Source organism: Podarcis vaucheri (assembly GCF_965113315.1).
Source record: "Podarcis vaucheri genome assembly, chromosome: 2".
Taxonomy (NCBI): Eukaryota; Metazoa; Chordata; class Lepidosauria; order Squamata; family Lacertidae; genus Podarcis; species Podarcis vaucheri.
Window position 1 is genome coordinate 71,744,629 of NC_138760.1, and position 18,334 is coordinate 71,762,962.

At 42.5% G+C, this 18,334-nt stretch overlaps 1 protein-coding gene across 2 annotated transcripts in view; it reads left to right on the forward strand.

Moving 5' to 3' along the window:
* The window catches only part of LOC309527064 (uncharacterized protein), a 171,188-nt gene extending 153,346 nt beyond the window's left edge, over nt 1-17,842 (forward strand). The window contains exon 3 of one of the 2 annotated variants that reach the window (XR_014217089.1): nt 2,759-3,234. Coding sequence is in view for 1 of the 2 variants with exons in the window: in XM_082213549.1 (XP_082069675.1) it covers nt 17,743-17,751 (9 nt within the window). In the remaining variant the exon portion in view is untranslated. Of the gene's footprint in view, nt 1-2,758; nt 3,235-17,742 lie in introns of those variants that run through there. The other variant, XM_082213549.1, reaches the window with a different exon arrangement.
* The last annotated feature ends 492 nt before the right edge of the window (nt 17,843-18,334 follow it).

The following is an 18,334-nucleotide window of genomic DNA, read 5'->3' on the forward strand; positions in this document are numbered from 1 at the left end:
ATTGGCCATTTTACTACCCATTCACTCAATTTGGAAAGGTTCTTTTGGATCCCTTTTTATTTGAATGACCCTGAAGAATTTACTATCATCAGCCACCTAACTCTAGATAATTTATCAATAGGTTAAAAAGCACAGGTCCCAAGACCAATCCTTGGCAAACTCGACTTTCTGCTTCTCCCCATTCAATGGACTGTCCATTTATCCCTACTCTTTGCGTCCTGTTACTTAACCAGTTTCTGATCCACAAGAGGACCTCTAAACTTACCTCTTTGGTGAGATACTTTGTTGAAACTTTTTCAAAATCGAAGTACAGAATGTCACCCAGATCACCTCTATCATTTCCTGCTTGGCAGGGGGTTGGACTCGATGGCCCTTGTGGTCTCTTCCAACTCTATGATTCTATGATTCTAAATGCTTTCTAACACTCTCAAATAGTTCAAATAGTTCTATGGGAAAGGATGTGCCCTTGCAGAAGCCATGTTGGTTTTGCTTCAGCAATGCTTTTTCTTTATGGTTGGCTATTTTATCTTTAACAATACTTCCCACCAGTTTTCTAGGGGCAGGCATTAAACTAACCAGTCCGTAATTTCCAGGATCCCACTCCCACTCCCAGATACTGGGGGTGGGAAGTGCCATGCTTTCTTAGAAGAACAGCAATTTCACAAGTGAGTTCTTTGACCTGGAGATTTGTCAATTTTTATTTTGTCTATTGGGCATAGTACGTCAGGAGCAACCCCACAGAATTCAAGACTTCAAAATTCAGGTGAGAATTTCAAAAACTGGGCACAATCCACCAAGTGCTGCCATCGAAGCATTATTTAAATGGCCTCATGTTACACGGAAACGTTGCATTGGCGGATTTGGCCAACTTGCTTCAAATTGTCACTGTAGCGATAGAAAACAGGCTGTGGTGGGTCCTAGTGGAGGGTACTGAATAGAAACAAGCTGTCAGAGGGATGGTTGGCTACTTGCACAGGATACTTTTATTTTAATATGAATTAAGCATCTGGAGTCAAGCCAGAAGCAGACTGTGTCACCTTTTTGACACTGCAAGCCACTTGTGAATGGCTTTGTGTCATTGTTGCTGTTTCTCAGCTTCCCTGTTTCTCCCCCCACCCCAATCACCACACACACACACACACACACACACACACACACACACACACACGTTCCTTGGTAATATATACTGTATGTGCTAAATAGGATTAGCACTTCCATAGTCTGCGCAGGCTTCTTCTCTCCCCTCCCCCTCACGCCCGCCAGCACACACTTCACCTGTCTCCCATCCTCAAGCCCCAGCTCCTTCAGTGGCCTGACACAAGCCTTATGTAGAGTTTAGCTTTCTCACTGTAGGGCAGCTGGTAATGGGAGCTTGGCTGAAAAGAAGCCTTTCAGGCTCATTGCTTTGGAAGAATAGACGGGTGTCTGCTCTGCAGCTTTCCTTTTTTGATAGGAAGGGATAATCCCTTCCATAAGTCAGGGTTGTGTCAAAGCTGCAGAGAGAAAGAGAGATCAGGGGGCTCTCCCAGGATATAGAAATAGACCAGCCTTCCAGCCTAGGACAATCTGGGTTTTTGACAGCTATACCACTTTGGGGTTGGCATTTATTACTACCCAACTCATTTTAATTCTTCCTATTAAGGCTTGTTTCCCCACTCTCCCTTCCCCCAAGGCACAATAAAAATATCTTCTTGAAAAGTGTTTCTAGTTAAAAAAGAAAAGAAAATGAAAATGAAATTTTGAATCCTAATCTAGCTTTTTGGACAGAGTCGGCCTCCCTATATGTCTTATTTGTTCTCAGAACATCTGGAGGAGCAATCGATTCTTGTTTGGTTTTATTACTTATTTATAGCAAAATGTTGAAGCTCTTACTAGCTAATTTAAGAATCTCCACCCCCCCAAATGAAATAGCCCTATGAAAGTCGTCCTGTGAGAGATAGAAAACAAAGATAAAGACTTTGGTAGTTGCTGGTTAGGTAGATAAATAGCCTTGTGATGTATGGCGTGTGGTATTTTCATTCAATGCATGGGATGGTGGGTTTGGCCATTTAAAACAGTGTTCAAAGGGTTTCATTCTCCCACTGCTTGCTACCCATCTCCATTTTCCAAGGGCAAGAAAATTGAAACAATTCAGCAGGGGCAAAAGTAGGTTGACAGTGGAGACAGCTCTCTTGGTATGGGAGAATGCCTCTGGATGTTTCCTCCTGCCTTCAACTGCTTATAAACTGAAGATACTTCAGAGAATTGATGACACCTGTGTCTTTCTCCACCATGTTCTGCCACTGAGATGGGTCTCAGATTGCCTTATGCAAGTAAGGCTTTTGTAACTTTAGCAAAGCCTGGCTTGTTAGTTTCATACCACTGATGGACAATTAACAAAACTGCATGCAAGAAAGGGCAACATACATAAGTGTGCTGTGGATTTCTTGTTTCATGTGCTGTTAATTTTATCCTGTTAAATTTTTAGTAGCTCCTGGGTTACCTATTTAATACCGACTCTCATAAACCTAATAGGCTATTGCCTTCCACATAAAATGGTTAATGCTGAAATGCATTAATGAGTATAAAAGAAATCCCAGGTCTTCCTTCATATATTGCTCTTGGAGCATTGTGTCAACAAGAGTTTGGTTTGGAACTCTTGGGTAGCTGGTAGTGCATGTCAGTCTTGTAGTATAAAGGACTTTGTCAGGGCTGTCAATCTAAGAAGGGCACAAGCTTTAAAGTTAGAAATGTTGAGCAGTGGCCTTTGTCATTTCAGGAGTCCCTGCATCCATCCCTGCTGAGGATGGCTCCCTGCTAAGCTACACTGGAGACTGAATTAACCATTTACATACTGGAAGTCACTTCTTCAGAAGCTGAATGAAACTGATATAATAAATGAAACTTGTGTTCTGGAAATCCATCTCCCGCCTGTCCCCTGTATGGTGTGTGTGTGCCTTCAATAAGCGTTTAACAGGCAGAACTTACAGACTTTTCCTTAGCATGGGGAAGACATTACCTGGTCAATTTGTGATGTGTTTGCTGGCTGAAATAAGAGTTTGGGAACTAAAGACTAGGGCTTGGGACTTAGAAGAATAGGCTTGGTGGAAGTCCATTGTCTTAGGGTTCCAGTCTTATGCATACATAGTAAGAAAGTCCCTCTGAAAGCAGTGAGACTTGATTGCCAGTAAACATACAGAGAGCCAGGCTGCTATGTTATGTTCCAGTCAAATTACCTTCTGTTAAAAATAAAAACCAACATTACAATGGACAGGGCTTTCACTATTAATTATTAGAATCTTAACATATACAAACATGTTTTTCAGCAGCTATTTCATTTATGTATGCAACTGGGGTGTATGAAAGAAACTTCTCCCAAATGCAGAAGTGGGGCACCAAGATGGGGTCAATTCAAACATGTATCATTTAGAAACCCTATACATGAAACAGAACAGTAGATCTCTGTGTTGCCCCTTTTCTGCCTTTTGCATTGTAGTTTATTAAATTTATATTATGTGCTTTCTTTCAAAAGAAAAAAGCAGAAAAAAGATTATTGAAGTCTGGGACATTGCACATATGCAATATAAAAGCTCATGCTTTTGGAGGCATATATGTTTTTTGCTGTTCCATCACATGACCAGTCTTTCTAGGTAGCAGGTGTGTAATCTGACCCATACTCATTTGCCCAAGCCCCTGACTGAGCTTGGTTATCAGTCCAGATTCTAATCCAATATGTACTCCGTATTTGATCACAGTGTCTGCATTGTTAATAATCTGTTAAACTCTGCTTTCACAGGAAACAAAATAAATAACATCACATGAGGTTATAGATCACAAGGAGGTTAAGATTTTTCCATTAAACCTTGGGAATGCAAGGGTATTAATTCTTCACTTAAATCTAAGCATCTATAATTTGTTTAGAATACTGTATTATTTGATAGGTCTTGTTTTATTTGCAGACAAATGGGGAAGGACAATCATCATTACTTGGTCATATATTTTAAAGGCCCTTATGGTCATTACGCTTTGGTCAAGTTAGTCTACTCCTAAGTGATCTATGGAAAATGAATAGTGATGCCTGCTTACTTCAAAAAAACACCAACATCTCTGAGTTATTATTCTAGAACTATATGAAATTCATATGTATCCAATATTTAATCTGCCAGTTTCTCAAAAACTAATTGGTATGTAGGAGCATAATGCAAACCAGCCAACATTCTGTTTTGTACTTGGAAATATGGAATAAGCAAGGCCTATGTTTGAGAAAGGGTGGGAGTGGGAAAATCTTGGATCCTCTCAGTCAAGGGGGTTGGCATGCCAAGATGATCACTGTCAGCAATGCTCCTGGAAGATTTCTTGCCCCATTGTTGTGGGATGTGATTAAATTACACCATTTTCATTTTTTCCATCCCTCACTCTCACCACTTAAAATGGTTTGTCCCATGCAATCAAGCGTGATCTTCAAGTTTCAGTTTGACTTTTTTAAAAAACAAAAACTCTTAAATCAATAAAAGTATTTTGTGGGATGGGGATAAAGGGAAGAAATTAAATGGGGATCTATAGTAATTCACTTACATTTTTCTGTAGAATCCAGCAGGGTTTTACTGCAAATAGGCCACAATGAAATTCATACCATATCTCTGAATTGGGTGCACCCCCCCATTTTTTTCTCTTCATGTATATGTGGAAAGTACCATGATGTTAGCTCCATCTGACGCCCAGTCTCCTCCTACTCTCCCTGCGCGAAAGCCCTCTGCGCAAGGAGGGCGTAGGCAGCGGAGGACCCTTCCTCTCCCCGCTGGTGCCCGGCAGGGAGTCATGGGACCGCCTCGCCGACTCCCCCATCTGCCCCCCTTCTCTACTGGAGATACGCTGATTCTCTTCCCCATAAGATGGGCTGCCTCTCCCACTCCCGGGACGCTCTCTGGGATCCCTTTGGAGTTCGCTCTCTCCCTCGGACACTGATGGCAGTTCCCTGACACCCTGCCACAAAGCACTCTGTTTTGGTACCAGCTCCTACCAGACACGGGACAAGGGACAAGTGACGCGGGTTGCACTGTGGGTTAAACCACAGAGCCTAGGACTTGCCAATCAGAAAGTCTGCGGTTTGAATCCCCGCGATGCGGTGAGCTCCCGTTGCTTGGTCCCTGCTCCTGCCAACCTAGCAGTTCGAAAGCACCTCAAAGTGCAAGTAGATAAATAGGTACCGCTCCGGGGGGAAGGTAAACGGCGATTCTGTGCACTGCTCTGGTTCGCCAGAAGCGGCTTAGTCATGCTGGCCACATGACCCGGAAGCTGTACGCCAGCTCCCTTGGCCAATAAAGCGCACTGATCACCGCAACCCCAGAGTCGGTCACGAATGGACCTAATGGTCAGGGGCCCCTTTACCTTTACTACCAGACAAGATGGCTGCTGGTGCTAGCTTCCTACCTCCTCAGGCAGATGTGCCTCCATCACAGAGAACCGCGGAGAGGGACCCACCGTTCGTCCCAACACGCATACACCTCCAGCCATCAACTTTGCGGTGGGGTTTGGATTACTTCCAGAGTTGCACTCTTTATTTAGACTTTTAAAAATTCAAAATGTAAATTAATTCCTGCTATTGCTTCCACTAACATTAGTTTGACCAAACTGTGGGAGGAAGTGGAAGACAGGAGTGCCTGGCATGCTCTGGTCCATAGGGTCATGAAGAGTCGGACATGACTAAACAACAACAACAACAAATTGCTTCCACGTTGTTGCCTTCCTCTAGTGTTACCCCAGTCCAGTTTTTCTTGGTTTTTTATCCCACCCTTCTATCACAAAGCTCAGGGCAGGTAGGTTAGTATCATAGCTGTCAACTTTTCCCTTTTCTTGCAAGGAATCCTATTCAGAATAAGGGAATTTCCCTTTAAAAAAGGGAAAGGCTGACAGCTATGGTTAGCATACCTTCCAGCATTTCCCTGATGAAAATAGGGGCATCTTAGTCCATATCAACAACAATACTTTTATCATTTATCCCCACCCTGGTAGCTCTGCTCTGCTCTCTGCCAAGCCTAAGCTTACAAGGCAGCGATGGGAAGGAATTTTCTTTATTTCAACTAATGGCTGGGTGGCCAAGCACGCTGTGCAGTAAAGAGCCAGCAAAGCAAGACCAGTTCATGTTAAAATCAACAGTCAAAATACAGTAGCATAATAATGATTCCTAACAAAAAGTATATCCCTACGAAATAAAATAAAACAATTAACCATTCAACCAGCATGCTAATTCAACTAGTAAGCATAAAGCCAACCATAAAGTCAAGTAAAAAATATCCAGTAACTTCACATCCAAAAGTAGCCTCAGCGTTGGCATTAGTACCTAGCAACACCCACTACCCTCCAGTCTTTTATGTCTCAACCCCAAAGGGTTCATGAGTTCTTCTGGAACCAACTTTATTATGAATGTTATTGAAGTTGGAGGAGGATGGGGAAAGGCAGTTGGGAACAGCCATCCCCTGATGCTAAATGCATGACTGGCAGGAGTGTGGCCATATTGTGTATAGGTGTGGAGATAGTGCCAGCCCACATGGACCCATAGCATGCTTTTAATTACCGTATTTTTCCATGTATAACACTCCCCCATGTATAAGACACCCCCTATTTTGGGGGACTCCAGATTAAGAAAATGGGGGAAGATTGCCCAGAGTTGTTGAGCTTTTTACAGGGGGGATTGCCAAAAAACACTCACCCGCCAATTTTTAACATAATTTTTAAATAAAAAAAACCCTTGTTTTATACCTGGAAAAGTATGGTAATCAGTTGCAGGGCAATTTTACAAAATTAAAACATCAGTACAAATAGTACCAGTTAGTAAAAACCACCAGTAGATTTTTTTAAAAAACAGAGCAATTCGCAATATTTTAATGTGTAAGAGAGTTAGTCTGAGTCCTGCCTGCCTTGTGAGTGGCACTTCACTGCCCCCCTTCTCTCTCTCTCTCTCTCTCTCTCTCTCTCTCTCTCTCTCTCTCTCTCTCACACACACACACACACACACACACACATTGTTGGGGTAATTTTTTTAACTCTTTAATAATAATAAAGTATTTATTTATTTTGGGCTTATTTCTTTTGTTGTGGCCATTTCCCCCCTCATGATCTGGAAGTTTTATTTTAATTTGAATAGAAGGCATGTGATAATTTCATGTCAAGAGCCTGCATTTCCCTGTGCTTGCAATCAATATTCCAATGTAGAAACGTTTGTTTTAAAGCGAAACTGTCGGTTTCTTCTGCTTGCGCATGAAAAATTGTCACCGGCGGAGTGGCTGCCTGCTTAGAAGCGGTGAGCTTGAGGCAATTAGCTTGCAGAGTGCGGCTAGTGATCCACTGCAGGCAGCTGGTCCATGGGACTGAATGTCAGACCCTGTTTATCATCTACACTGCTAGGCCCAATTTGGCACCAGTGGTGGCGGCTACTCAGGGGAAAAGACTAGGCCTGAGCCAGCATGGATGATTAATTATCTTTCACATAAGCAGTGGCCCTCTGAGGTCAGAAATGAGGCCTCGGGGCAGTGAATATATGTAGTTTCCTTTATTGTGCCTGAGTTTTGTGGTTGCTTAAAGGAAATCAGTATTATTAGTCTCCTGCAGTTTGGCTAACCCTTGTGCTTAAGAAAAGACTAGAAAAATTGAATTTTATGGGGGGGGGAAATTCGGGGACAATGTGTTTGTGTGTGTCAAATGTAAAATCAACATATCCATATCTAGCTAGCTAGCTAGCTAGCTACTGAGAGAAGTTTAGAATTTGAAGGCTATTTTCAGCTGACTAGGCGTAAGTTCAGAAAGCACTATTATGTGCTTGCAACAGTTCTCTCCTGCCCTGCTTTGACACATACGTATCCTTCTCTCAAGCACTGCCGAGTACTCCATTACAAGTGGCTTTATAGATTCAGAGGACCACTATTATCCTCTTCAAAACATGGCGCATGTGGAGGGAAGGGAAAGTACCAGAAAGCACTCCGATTCGGGGAAACTGCCGTTAATTCTAGGTCTCATCTCCATCTTGGAAACTTAACGCCCTCAATGTCAGGCTTCTTGACAGAAGATAGATGAGGCTGCACTTTTGCCTTCTGAAAATGCAATACTTTAATACCCTTGTTGTGACCCTACACAACGTTCAGCCTATCTAGGCTTAGCTGCATGTGGAAATGCATGCACGAGCAGGTGCTGCAAAAGCAGCTGTTGAGAGCTTCCATTGAACACATGGAGAGAAAGGCCAGTGTGCGATCTCACCCTTCTCTCTCCCCACATTGATTCCCAGTTACATCACATGAATAGAACTTCCGGCTTATAGCCAATGCAACACTAAGTAAGCATCCTATCAGTGCAAGGATTCCCTCTTGTGCAACAGGTCTCCGCCCCACTTCTCCCCCATGCACACTCTGCACCCAGTGGCGTAGCAAGGTCAGGTGGTACCCGGAATGGAAAATTTCTTGCCGCCCCCTTCATTGAAATTTGGTTTGACTTTATTTCAAAAGAAATTCCGCAGCCAGAGAAGCCTGTGCATGCCAAAGCCACAGGGTCTCTCACAGACATTCAGCGCCGCACAGCATTTTGTCACCTCCCCCTCAGAGGTGACACCCGGGGTGGACCACACCCCACCGCACCCACCTTGCTCCGCCTCTGTCTGCACCCTCTCCAGATCTGCCTAGAACTGGGTGTCGAATCTTTGCCATACCTTTGCTTTCGCCAGCAAGTTCACTGGCCCTGAGCTTTTCAGGCTGGGAATGTGTATGCAGCTGCCTACTAGATAGATGGACCATTGATTAATTTATTTACAATCTTACACTACATTCCAATATGAAATATCATGGGATTTCAAAAAATTGGGAAGTTTCACTTTTTGTCCTGGAATCCTTTGGTCTCTTGAAACCTAGGAATGGGAACCTCTGTCCCCTGCCCCCTGCTGCTGCTGGACTCCAAATCCCATCAGCCCCAGCCAGCATGGCCAATGATCAGGGATGATCTGGGAGTTGTAGTCCAGCACCATGCTAGAGGGACATAGGTTAGTTGCAATTGCTCATCAGTTGTAGTCACTAATGCATTTCAGGCATAAGCCCTGGCTCTGAAAACCGGTTCTGAAGCTCAGCTTCTAAAGTGCTGGGTGCACTTTAGAAAGTAACTTTGCAGTACTTCAGAATGATCTTTTATTTCTTAGCAAATGGTCCTTTACGTACTACTACAACAACAGTATTCATTGATTTCAGCAGGGCTAATGTCAGCCAATTGCCTGATGAGGTGCTAGTTTCCACCCAAAGTTTACTTCTCTCCCTCTCTTTTCTTTTTTTTCAAAAAAGGCTTGTTTTTCTGTCATTCTGTATCAAAGCAAGAAAATACTCGCAAGTCAAGTCGCTGCAAAGAAAAACAAAGGAGCCACTCCATGAATAGGGCACGTGCATCTGAAAGGAAATGCAGGACTGCTGGTGTGGCTTTACAGAATCATTTCCACTCAATAATAGTAAAAGAGAGAGAGAACCTTTCACAGGAAGATCTGTGACCTTGGCTCTCCAGAACTGGTTAACCTGTTGTGTATATTTCACAGATGAATTCTGCCCCACGATTTCTACTTTGCTCTACCCTGTGACAGAGAGACACGCGCAGCATCTGCTGTTCATATTCCTTCCCAGGCTCCAAAAGCCAATCTCGTGGTGCCAAGGGAAGCAGTAAAGAAGAAAAGAAAAGAAATTATGCAAAAGAGCTGAGAACAGATTTACTTTCCCAGCTGCTCTTCTCCCACCCTAATCAAGGGCCTGCCTGAGAAAAGCCTGTCTAGATTTCATTTTTGTCTATTGGATATTTTCTGAGCATAGCCCACCGATCTTTGGAATTTTCCACATTTGGGAAGCCTGCAGCAGCTCATAATGAATCGCTCTTTAAGAGTCAATCTCTAAATCATCTCAGAGGCAGTTCCAGGGCTCACCACTTGCTCCCCTGCTCTCCCTGTGTCCTGGGCTGATGTAGTTTGCGATCAGCAAGAGAGAGGCTGAGCTGCAGTGCTTCTCAACATAAAGGGGGCTGGCTGGTGATGTTAACAGCAACGTATTATTTTCCTTGACTCCCTTTAAAATTAATATATTCTTTTTTTTCTTTTTTTGTCTCCATAACAGCATGAGTTTAGCACCATTTCATCTTGTCATTGGGGAATACCCATCAGGTGTGACTGATCGTGGGATTTTGTTGGGGGGGATTTGTACAGGCTGCAATATTGAAAGCATTTACTCGTGATTAATTTACCGGATTACTTGAGAATAAGGGGGCAGCCAGAGCAACATTCATGTGTTGCATTTAAGTAAACAGAACTTTTTTTTAAAAAAAAAAAAGTTTGCATGCCAGCCTCCAGCCATAATTCCAGGGTGGTTCTCACTTTCCCTTGACATACCTCCAGAATAGAGAACAAACCACATCAGCTCTGGAGCTGTCTTAGCTTATTATTTTCCCATTGGAATAAATGAGCAGGAAGCTATTATTTTAAATAATAATAAAGAGGACCCCATAAAATAGGAGAAAAAATGGGAAAAACCACAAGTTCCACCTTCCAGCATGAGCATGATAGGGTATAGGAAAAGGATGTTCACCCACTGTTGGTTCTTCCACCATGCTTTTTGTTGATCTGTAATTATCTAGTTACAGATAGGTAGCAGTGTTGGTCTGCCATAGTCAAAATAAAAAAATTCCTTCCAGTAGCACCTTAAAGACCAACTAAGTTAGTTCTTGGTATGAGCTTTCGTGTGCATGCACACTTCTTCAGATCCTCAGGATTTTTGCATTGGGGTACCCCAAACTCACCATCAAATCACATATCATGTCTGTGACCACAGCATGAACCACAAAAATCATACATCCATTGTTTCGTTCAGAATATTTTTTTTTCTTGTTTTCCTCCTCTAAAAACTAGGTGCGTCTTATGGTCAGGTGCGTCTTATGGAGCGAAAAGTACGGTAATTTCTGTATTAGACTGTGCATTCAAAGGACATACAACCCAGGAACTGCAGTTTATCTGTCACAAAGCTACAATCTCCAGCACCCTTAACAAACTACAGTTTCCAAGTTTCTTTGGGAGGGGGGATGTGTTTTAAATGCACTTTAAAAATGTATGGTGCATATGTAGCCTGTGTCGTAAGTGTTATAATTGCCAAACAAATACAGTGGTACCTCAGGTTAAGTACTTATTTGTTCTGGACGTTCATTCTTAACCTGAAGCATCACTTTAGCTAATGGGGCCAGAGCACGATTTCTGTTCTCATCCTGAAGCAAAGTTCTTAACCTGAGGTAATATTTCTGGGTTAGAAGAGTCTGTAACCTGAAGCGTATGTAACCTGAAGCATATGTAACCCGAGGTACCACTGTATCCCCATTTCAGTTCCTATTTTGTAGTTTAGCTCTTGAAGCCAGAGGAACACAAGAAGCTGCCTTATACCAGGCTAGACTGCTTCTACTAAGGGGATCTACTCTGACTGGCGATGGCTTCCCAGGGCCTATGGCAGAGACCAGTCACATCAGCAGCTACACTAGGGTCCTTCTGTGTGCAAGGGGATGGAACCTGGCCCTTCCCTTGTGCTGGGCTGCAATTTTGTGAAATGATGTGGCCTTATTTTTAACCAGTTCTGTTTGCATGCATTTGATAAAACATCAGGAATGCTGAATGGGCACTTGAAAAAGTAAATAAAGTACTTCTTTTATTTTGTTTATTAAATTATCATGCAGCCCATGATATAAAGTTATTTGGGGGGGCTTACAATAAAAAAAACTAAGAAAACAATTTGAAAAAATAAAGACACAAAAACATAAAATCCAGAGCCACATAAATGCAACTGAAACACAGCTGGGCACGCACACACACACACACCAAAGTTAAAACACAGATTTTAGTGACATGTTAGTTTTTTTACAAGCTGATGCTTCAGTCAGACTACTTCTGCCAGTAGAGATCAGCTCTAGCAATAGTTGTGCTATTATTTATCCATGTTCCATTTGCATGTGTGGAAGGCAAGAGAGGCTCAGTGTCATTTTGAATTGGTCATCTCAGATTTTAGACAAGTGGGATATGGTGGCATACTCAGGAGTGGAAAGTGTCAGGAGCAGTGAGTGGTATGGGAATTCGACAGGACCCAGTTTGTTTTGTGAGTTCAGTGTGCACATTCTGTGCTGGTTTTAAATTGTAGCTTTCCAGTCAATCTTTAAAAAACAACAGGGCACAATAAAATGAAACGCTCTTGTGGTCTGTGCAGTTTTTATTCTATTTTTAATCAGTGGAATCTTTTCAGTTATTGCTACCCAGTTAATCTTAAAGCTAGAATATGCATATCATTCTCTTTAGCAACAAAAGGAAATGGGAAAGGTTAAAGGTTAAAGTTCCCAGCACAATATTTCATAGGGTTATTTATTGAAGTCTGAGTCCTTGACGAAGTGGATGCAATTATTATACCTACCTGGTTTTGCTGTTTTCATTCAGTAGCATTGGTTCTATTTCCAAATAGTTGGGCAGTCTTCCCCAACTTGGTGCCCCCCAGAAGTTTTGAACTAGAACTCCCATCAGCCCCAGCCAGCGAAGGCAGTGGCCTGGAATGTTGGGAGTTGTGGCCCCAAACATGTGAAAGGCATCAGCTTTGGGAAGCTTATACAAGGGCAGTAGCACTCTGTGTCCCCATGCTCTGCCCAACATTTTTTTAATGACAAGATCAGTAGTCATGTCATTCCATGGGAGGGAGTCATTTTGCACAGCTTGTCTCCACAACATGCAGGTTCTGTGCTGCACCTGTAACAATACTCTCACAATTTTCTAGCAAACCAAAACTTCCAAATAATTAATGGAGTCTGAAAGGAGAAATTTCTTTCTTTCTGGATTTCCCATTTTCCACAGAAATAAAAAATGAGCAATGAGCAACAAACTCTGGCAGTGGCAGCTGTGTGTCAATTAATCTGGCAAACTAGTTTGCATACTATTGTCATAGCTAATGAAGTTTAGATTGAAGAACGTCTGCTGGTTAAAGGACACACATACATACACATAATGAAATTACGGAAACTATTCCCTAGAGATGCATTATTTCATGGAGAGAAGCCTTTAGCTTTATTGTGATGTCACCTTTAGTCACATCACTGCAGTGCTGAGTCAGTGCTTTAGCGAAGTCATCATTTTTCAATTGGTGGTGGTCATGTGTCCCACCTGTTCAGCAGCTAATACGAGCATTATAGTAAGGGCAGTTTGTATCTGGTATAGGGAACATACCCCAAGTGACTAACTGTGGCTTTTGACCCCATGCCAGGGTCCTATCCAAGTCCATTAGAGCTGCCTTCTAATATCTGAAGGGTTGTCACATGGAAGATGCAGCTTCCATGTGAATGTTTTCTGCTTCTCCAGAGGTTAGGACCCAAAACATTGAATTCAAATTGCAGGAAAGGAAATTGAATATTAGGAAGAACATGCTGATGGTAAAACTGTTCAACAGTGGGATGGACTGTCTCAAAAGATGGTGGACTCCCCTTCAATGGAGGTTTTTAAGCAGAGGTTGGATGGCCATCTTTTAGAGATTGCAGGGGGTTGGGCAGGATGAGTCTTGGGGTCCTTTCCACTCTATCTATTGGGGTCCTTTCCCTGGAGAGCCATGGTGGTGTAGTGGTTAAGAGTGGTGGACTCGTAATCTGGAGAACCAGGTTTGTGTCTCCGCTCCTCCACATGCAGCTGCTGGGTGACCTTGGGCCAGTCACACTTCTCTGAAGTCTCTCAGCCCCACTCACCCCACAGAGTGTTTGTTGTGGGGGAGGAAGGGAAAGGAGAATGTTAGCTGCTTTGAGACTCCTTCGGGTAGTGATAAAGCGGGGTATCAAATCCAAACTCCTCCTCCTCCTCCTATGATTCTATGAAAAACCACCACAGCATTTTGCTGATAGAGCATAACAATCTGAAGCTGTCTGTAAATGTCCTTCCATTTGACTGAATGCCACCCAGGACACATGCTGATAGCAGAGGAGTCTGCTTCATTGTGTACATTTTTTATTAAGCTAACAGCTGATGAATTTTAGCAGACAGTGTTTAGGGAAAGCTGCAATTACAGCTGCGATGCTGACACAAAGTTCACCTACTTTTGAAAACAAGCTTGGAAGGGTTTGGAAGCTAATGAGCTGCAGCTCAAGGGGTGAACTTGCCTTCCCTTCTTTAGGTGGATTTCATCTGAGAGCATCTCATGGCCTTCTGCTTTTCCTCTTTGCTCTCCAATGACTCACCGTGTTGACATTTGCCTTCACCTCTCCAGGACTCATTCCTATTAGCTCCAGTTGGAAAGCTGTCAACAGTTTCCATCTGTTTTCTCAACATTAAAAGTACAGATTTCTCCTTCCCCTCCCCTTCAAACAAATTTTTCCCTTGGAACAAATGATTATAGATGAGAAAAACTTTCATTCCATTCAATGTAAATCTGCACATTTATGCTATACATGCACTATGGGGAATGTAAGGTAAGGAAAGGCAATGCTTTGCAGCACTTTGCCTCCATTATCCTCACAACAATCCCTTTCAGAAATGTCACTATACATATTCCTATTTTGGGGGTGGTAAGAAAAAAAACCCTGAGATTGACTTTCCTAAGCCTATACACTGAGAGAGATATGGCAATTTTGCTTCAAAGATATCACTTTACTGTAGGAAAATTGCATGTACACCACCATAACATGTAATAAACACATACCTATCTTTTCCACTGTGTAAATACTATGAAGTAAATGCATTGCACTTCAATGAATGCAGGCTGTGGACGCACTATTTTTCTTCACCAGAGTATTCTCTTTGTAGGGCAATCACTGTGTGTTAAGTGGTCTCCCATTCCTTGGTTAAACTGATTTATAAAACCCATGTCATGTTTCTCAACTCTGGCTCGGACCCTCCCTCAGTTCACTGGGATCCCACTGGTTCTCAGAAAGTACTTGCTTGCAGTTTTATTTTATGTCTTTGAAATCATGTATCCTAGGAAAAGTATGGCTCTGTCATCTTGGCACTGTGCTACTAAGTTATTTTTGAATCATACTCTCCTTAGCAGATTTGCGCGCGCGCACACACACACACACACACACATCGCCAGTGCAAGAATTGACAGAAAGCAAGCAAGGGCAGAACACAATTGTGTTTTGTCCTAGTTCACATATCTTGATAACAGCTTGCTTGTTAGTTAGGATCTCCTTCCCTCAACCTCTGTCAAAATGATGGAAGGTGACAAGGATAGATATTTTTTTAAACAAAAGTCCATTTTGATTTTCAGGTGCCAAGCTGAACCTACTGCTCAGTCAGTGACTACTACTACTGTATTTTGACCTTCAGATTGAGTGGATTTGATAGGAACATTACAGAGAGGAGCATAAATATAGAACATTCATGATGTCATGTCATTTTAAAGAGTTGCTCATCTGACCCTAAATTCCACCCGCTGTGCTGCTTTAGTTTGAGATCAGACAGTAAAATCCAATGATTTCTCTTTCATCTTCCAACCCCTCCTAAACACGAAAAGACATTTGAAAACAGAATCATCAAAAAACCAAAACCAATGCTCTCGCACATGTTCCCAGTTTGAAATGTGCCATGTGTGGAAAACTCCGTAATGATCAGATAAAATTTGTTTGTGTATGACTTGTATGTGTCATAAATCTGATGAAAGCCTGTCAGAACAAACTCTGTCTTACCGAAGATATAGACATGACCCACTGGACAAGATTTCTGTTCTGCTTGTGAGATACTGGCTCTTCTGATTTGTTCACAGTTATGCAGGAAAGTTTGCTCCGAATCCACTCCCCCTCCATTTCTGACCTCTTAAACATAGGGACTCATTTGTACTGATTTGTAACTGCTGGCACCAATATGCGACACCTTGAGTGGGTGTGTGAATGGTGGAGATGACAGTCGTGTAAGCAATGAACATCCACACTGTATTTAGGGTGAAGCAGATATTGGTAACAATCACCAGGATCATATATAATGCAGTAAAGCTGTCTACCTGAAATACAAACAAAAGCCCTTTCCTGAGGCACTGTAGGATAATCACTCACAGTGACAGCATCCTCAGCCAAACACAGGCAGCTGCAGAGACTTCATCCGGAATACATGGGGCTTTGCTTGTCTTCATTTGCATCTCAGGATGTGTGTCACTTTTTCCCTTTATCCTAAAACTTTGTACAGAATGTGTAGCCTCCTCATTGCCGTCGGATAATTTTGAAATTAAACAGAGCAAGCCAACCTCAGAGCATGTTGTTTTGAGGCAACATTTTGACTGACGGCATCTTTCCAGCCCAATAGCGTCTCACCGTGTATTTGACAGAAAGGGGAACTTAAGCTTTTGCTGGAGAGAGCTGGGAAGCATTGCAGGGCAAGTTACATCTTCATCATCTTCACTCCAACTAAGAGAGTGTTTGAGTGCTGAGGACTGGCAGGAGTGGATCTAAAACTGGCCACTGATAAGCAAAAGAGACACATCACCATACTGGGAAGAACCCCCAAGTCTGCAAAAGGTGTTGTTTGTTTGTTTGTTTGTTTGTTTTTAAAGATCTTCAAGGCTGGTGGAGAACCTCAGACTCAGAGGCAAAATGAATGGAGCCCTCAAGACTACCACCAGGTCACTGCTTATCAGTCATACCTCCTCTCTCCAGGCCTTCCCTCTCAGCCCTGCTTTGTATCATCATCATCATCATCATCAACAACTTCATGAATTTATTTACACCCTGCCTTTTTTCCTGATGGGACTCAACGTGGCTTACAGATAAAAACAAGAATTGCTAAAAACACACACAAAAATAATAATTAAAAAACAATTAAACACGGATAGAATTAGAATGATATATGTATATAAAATATGTTTAAAAGATACAAATAATTACCATGAAAAAACAGCATGGCACTAGCTGTTTCATTAAAAGCAGCCAGTTCCCCAAAGCTTGTTGGAACAAGAAGGTCTTCACCTGCTGGCAGAAGGACAGCCAGGAGGGAGCCAGTCTTTCTTCTCCACGGAGGGAGTTCTAGAGTCTGGGTGTAGCCACCAAGAAGGCCCTCTCCTGTTTCCTCCCCCCAAAGGTCCTCCCCCAAAGAGCTCAGAACTTCATACAAGTGTGTAGGAGGGAATATGATCTTGGGCCTAAGCTGTGTAGGGCTTTATATTACCTTCCTTGAGAAATTCCTGCCTGGCTCAAATAATTTGTCCTTGAACTCTGATGATACCTCTTGCTCATCTGGATGAAGGCTGGAGAAGAATGTGATTCATACTCCAATTTTTGCAATGCAGTTCTCCAGCCAAGTAATATGGGCAAAACTTTGTACAATAGGATACATTTGCATTAAAATGTTGGTTGTCATAAGAACATTTGAGAACTTTTAAAAAATGACAAACATATGTGAAAATGTGGAGAACTGAACTTAAGATGAAGAAACGGAGAGAAACCATAATTCACAGAATTATCCATCCCTAGTTCAAAACAATACATTTGTACTTTGCCTCCAAGATGTATCATTCCCAAGAGACGATAATGGCTTCTGCATATCAGGGGAAACAGCCTAGGTAAATGTGTGTGTGTTTGTGTGTGTAGGTTGGTAGGTTGATAGAGAAATAGAAGGAGAGGTCAGATTAGGGAGACATTGCAGCAAGAGAGCAGAGTTCTGGTGCAAAACTTTGGTATGATGGGTGGCTGAGCCTGACAGGAAGCAAGCGGCAAACCTAGGACCTAATAATGGGAGGACACAAACACAGCCTAATTTCATTTTGTCTCTTCCAGGATCCTTGAAGAAAGTCAGTGTCCCTAAAAGGACCTTTGGATGAGGGTATTGGAGGTGAAAGCATTTTCTCCGCTTAAAATTTACCTCTCAGATGACTTTTTGATCTGTAAAAGGGAGAGCAGACCTCCTTCTCAGAAGCTTTAAAGTTCCTGGCATGTGGACGTTGGGGTTGTGGGGTGAGTGCCAACCTCAGTTACTGCCTCAGCTGTCTGGTGTCAGCAGGGGGGGACTTAGAGTATCAGACGGTTTAGGGATGATAACCCCTGTCCCAAAGCTACATTATCCATTTTGGGTGTATGTACAGAGAGGTACAAAGACTTGAGATCCATTTGTAACTTGCATTTTTACTCAAAGTCTCAAACAATGTTTTCCCTGCCAAGTGCCTTCAGTGTTGGAACACTAGAGAGGTGTTCTAAAGTTGTGAGGTGCTGCAATTACTGTGGAAGACTGAAGGGGGTTATGATGATTTTTTGAGGAAACTAAATTGCTTGTGTTCTCGTTAATATTGTTCCACCCCACCCAAATTGATTCCAACAGCAGGAGCGTTTGCCTTGGAAAGATTTTCCCAAGGTCACTCAGTGAGTTCATCTG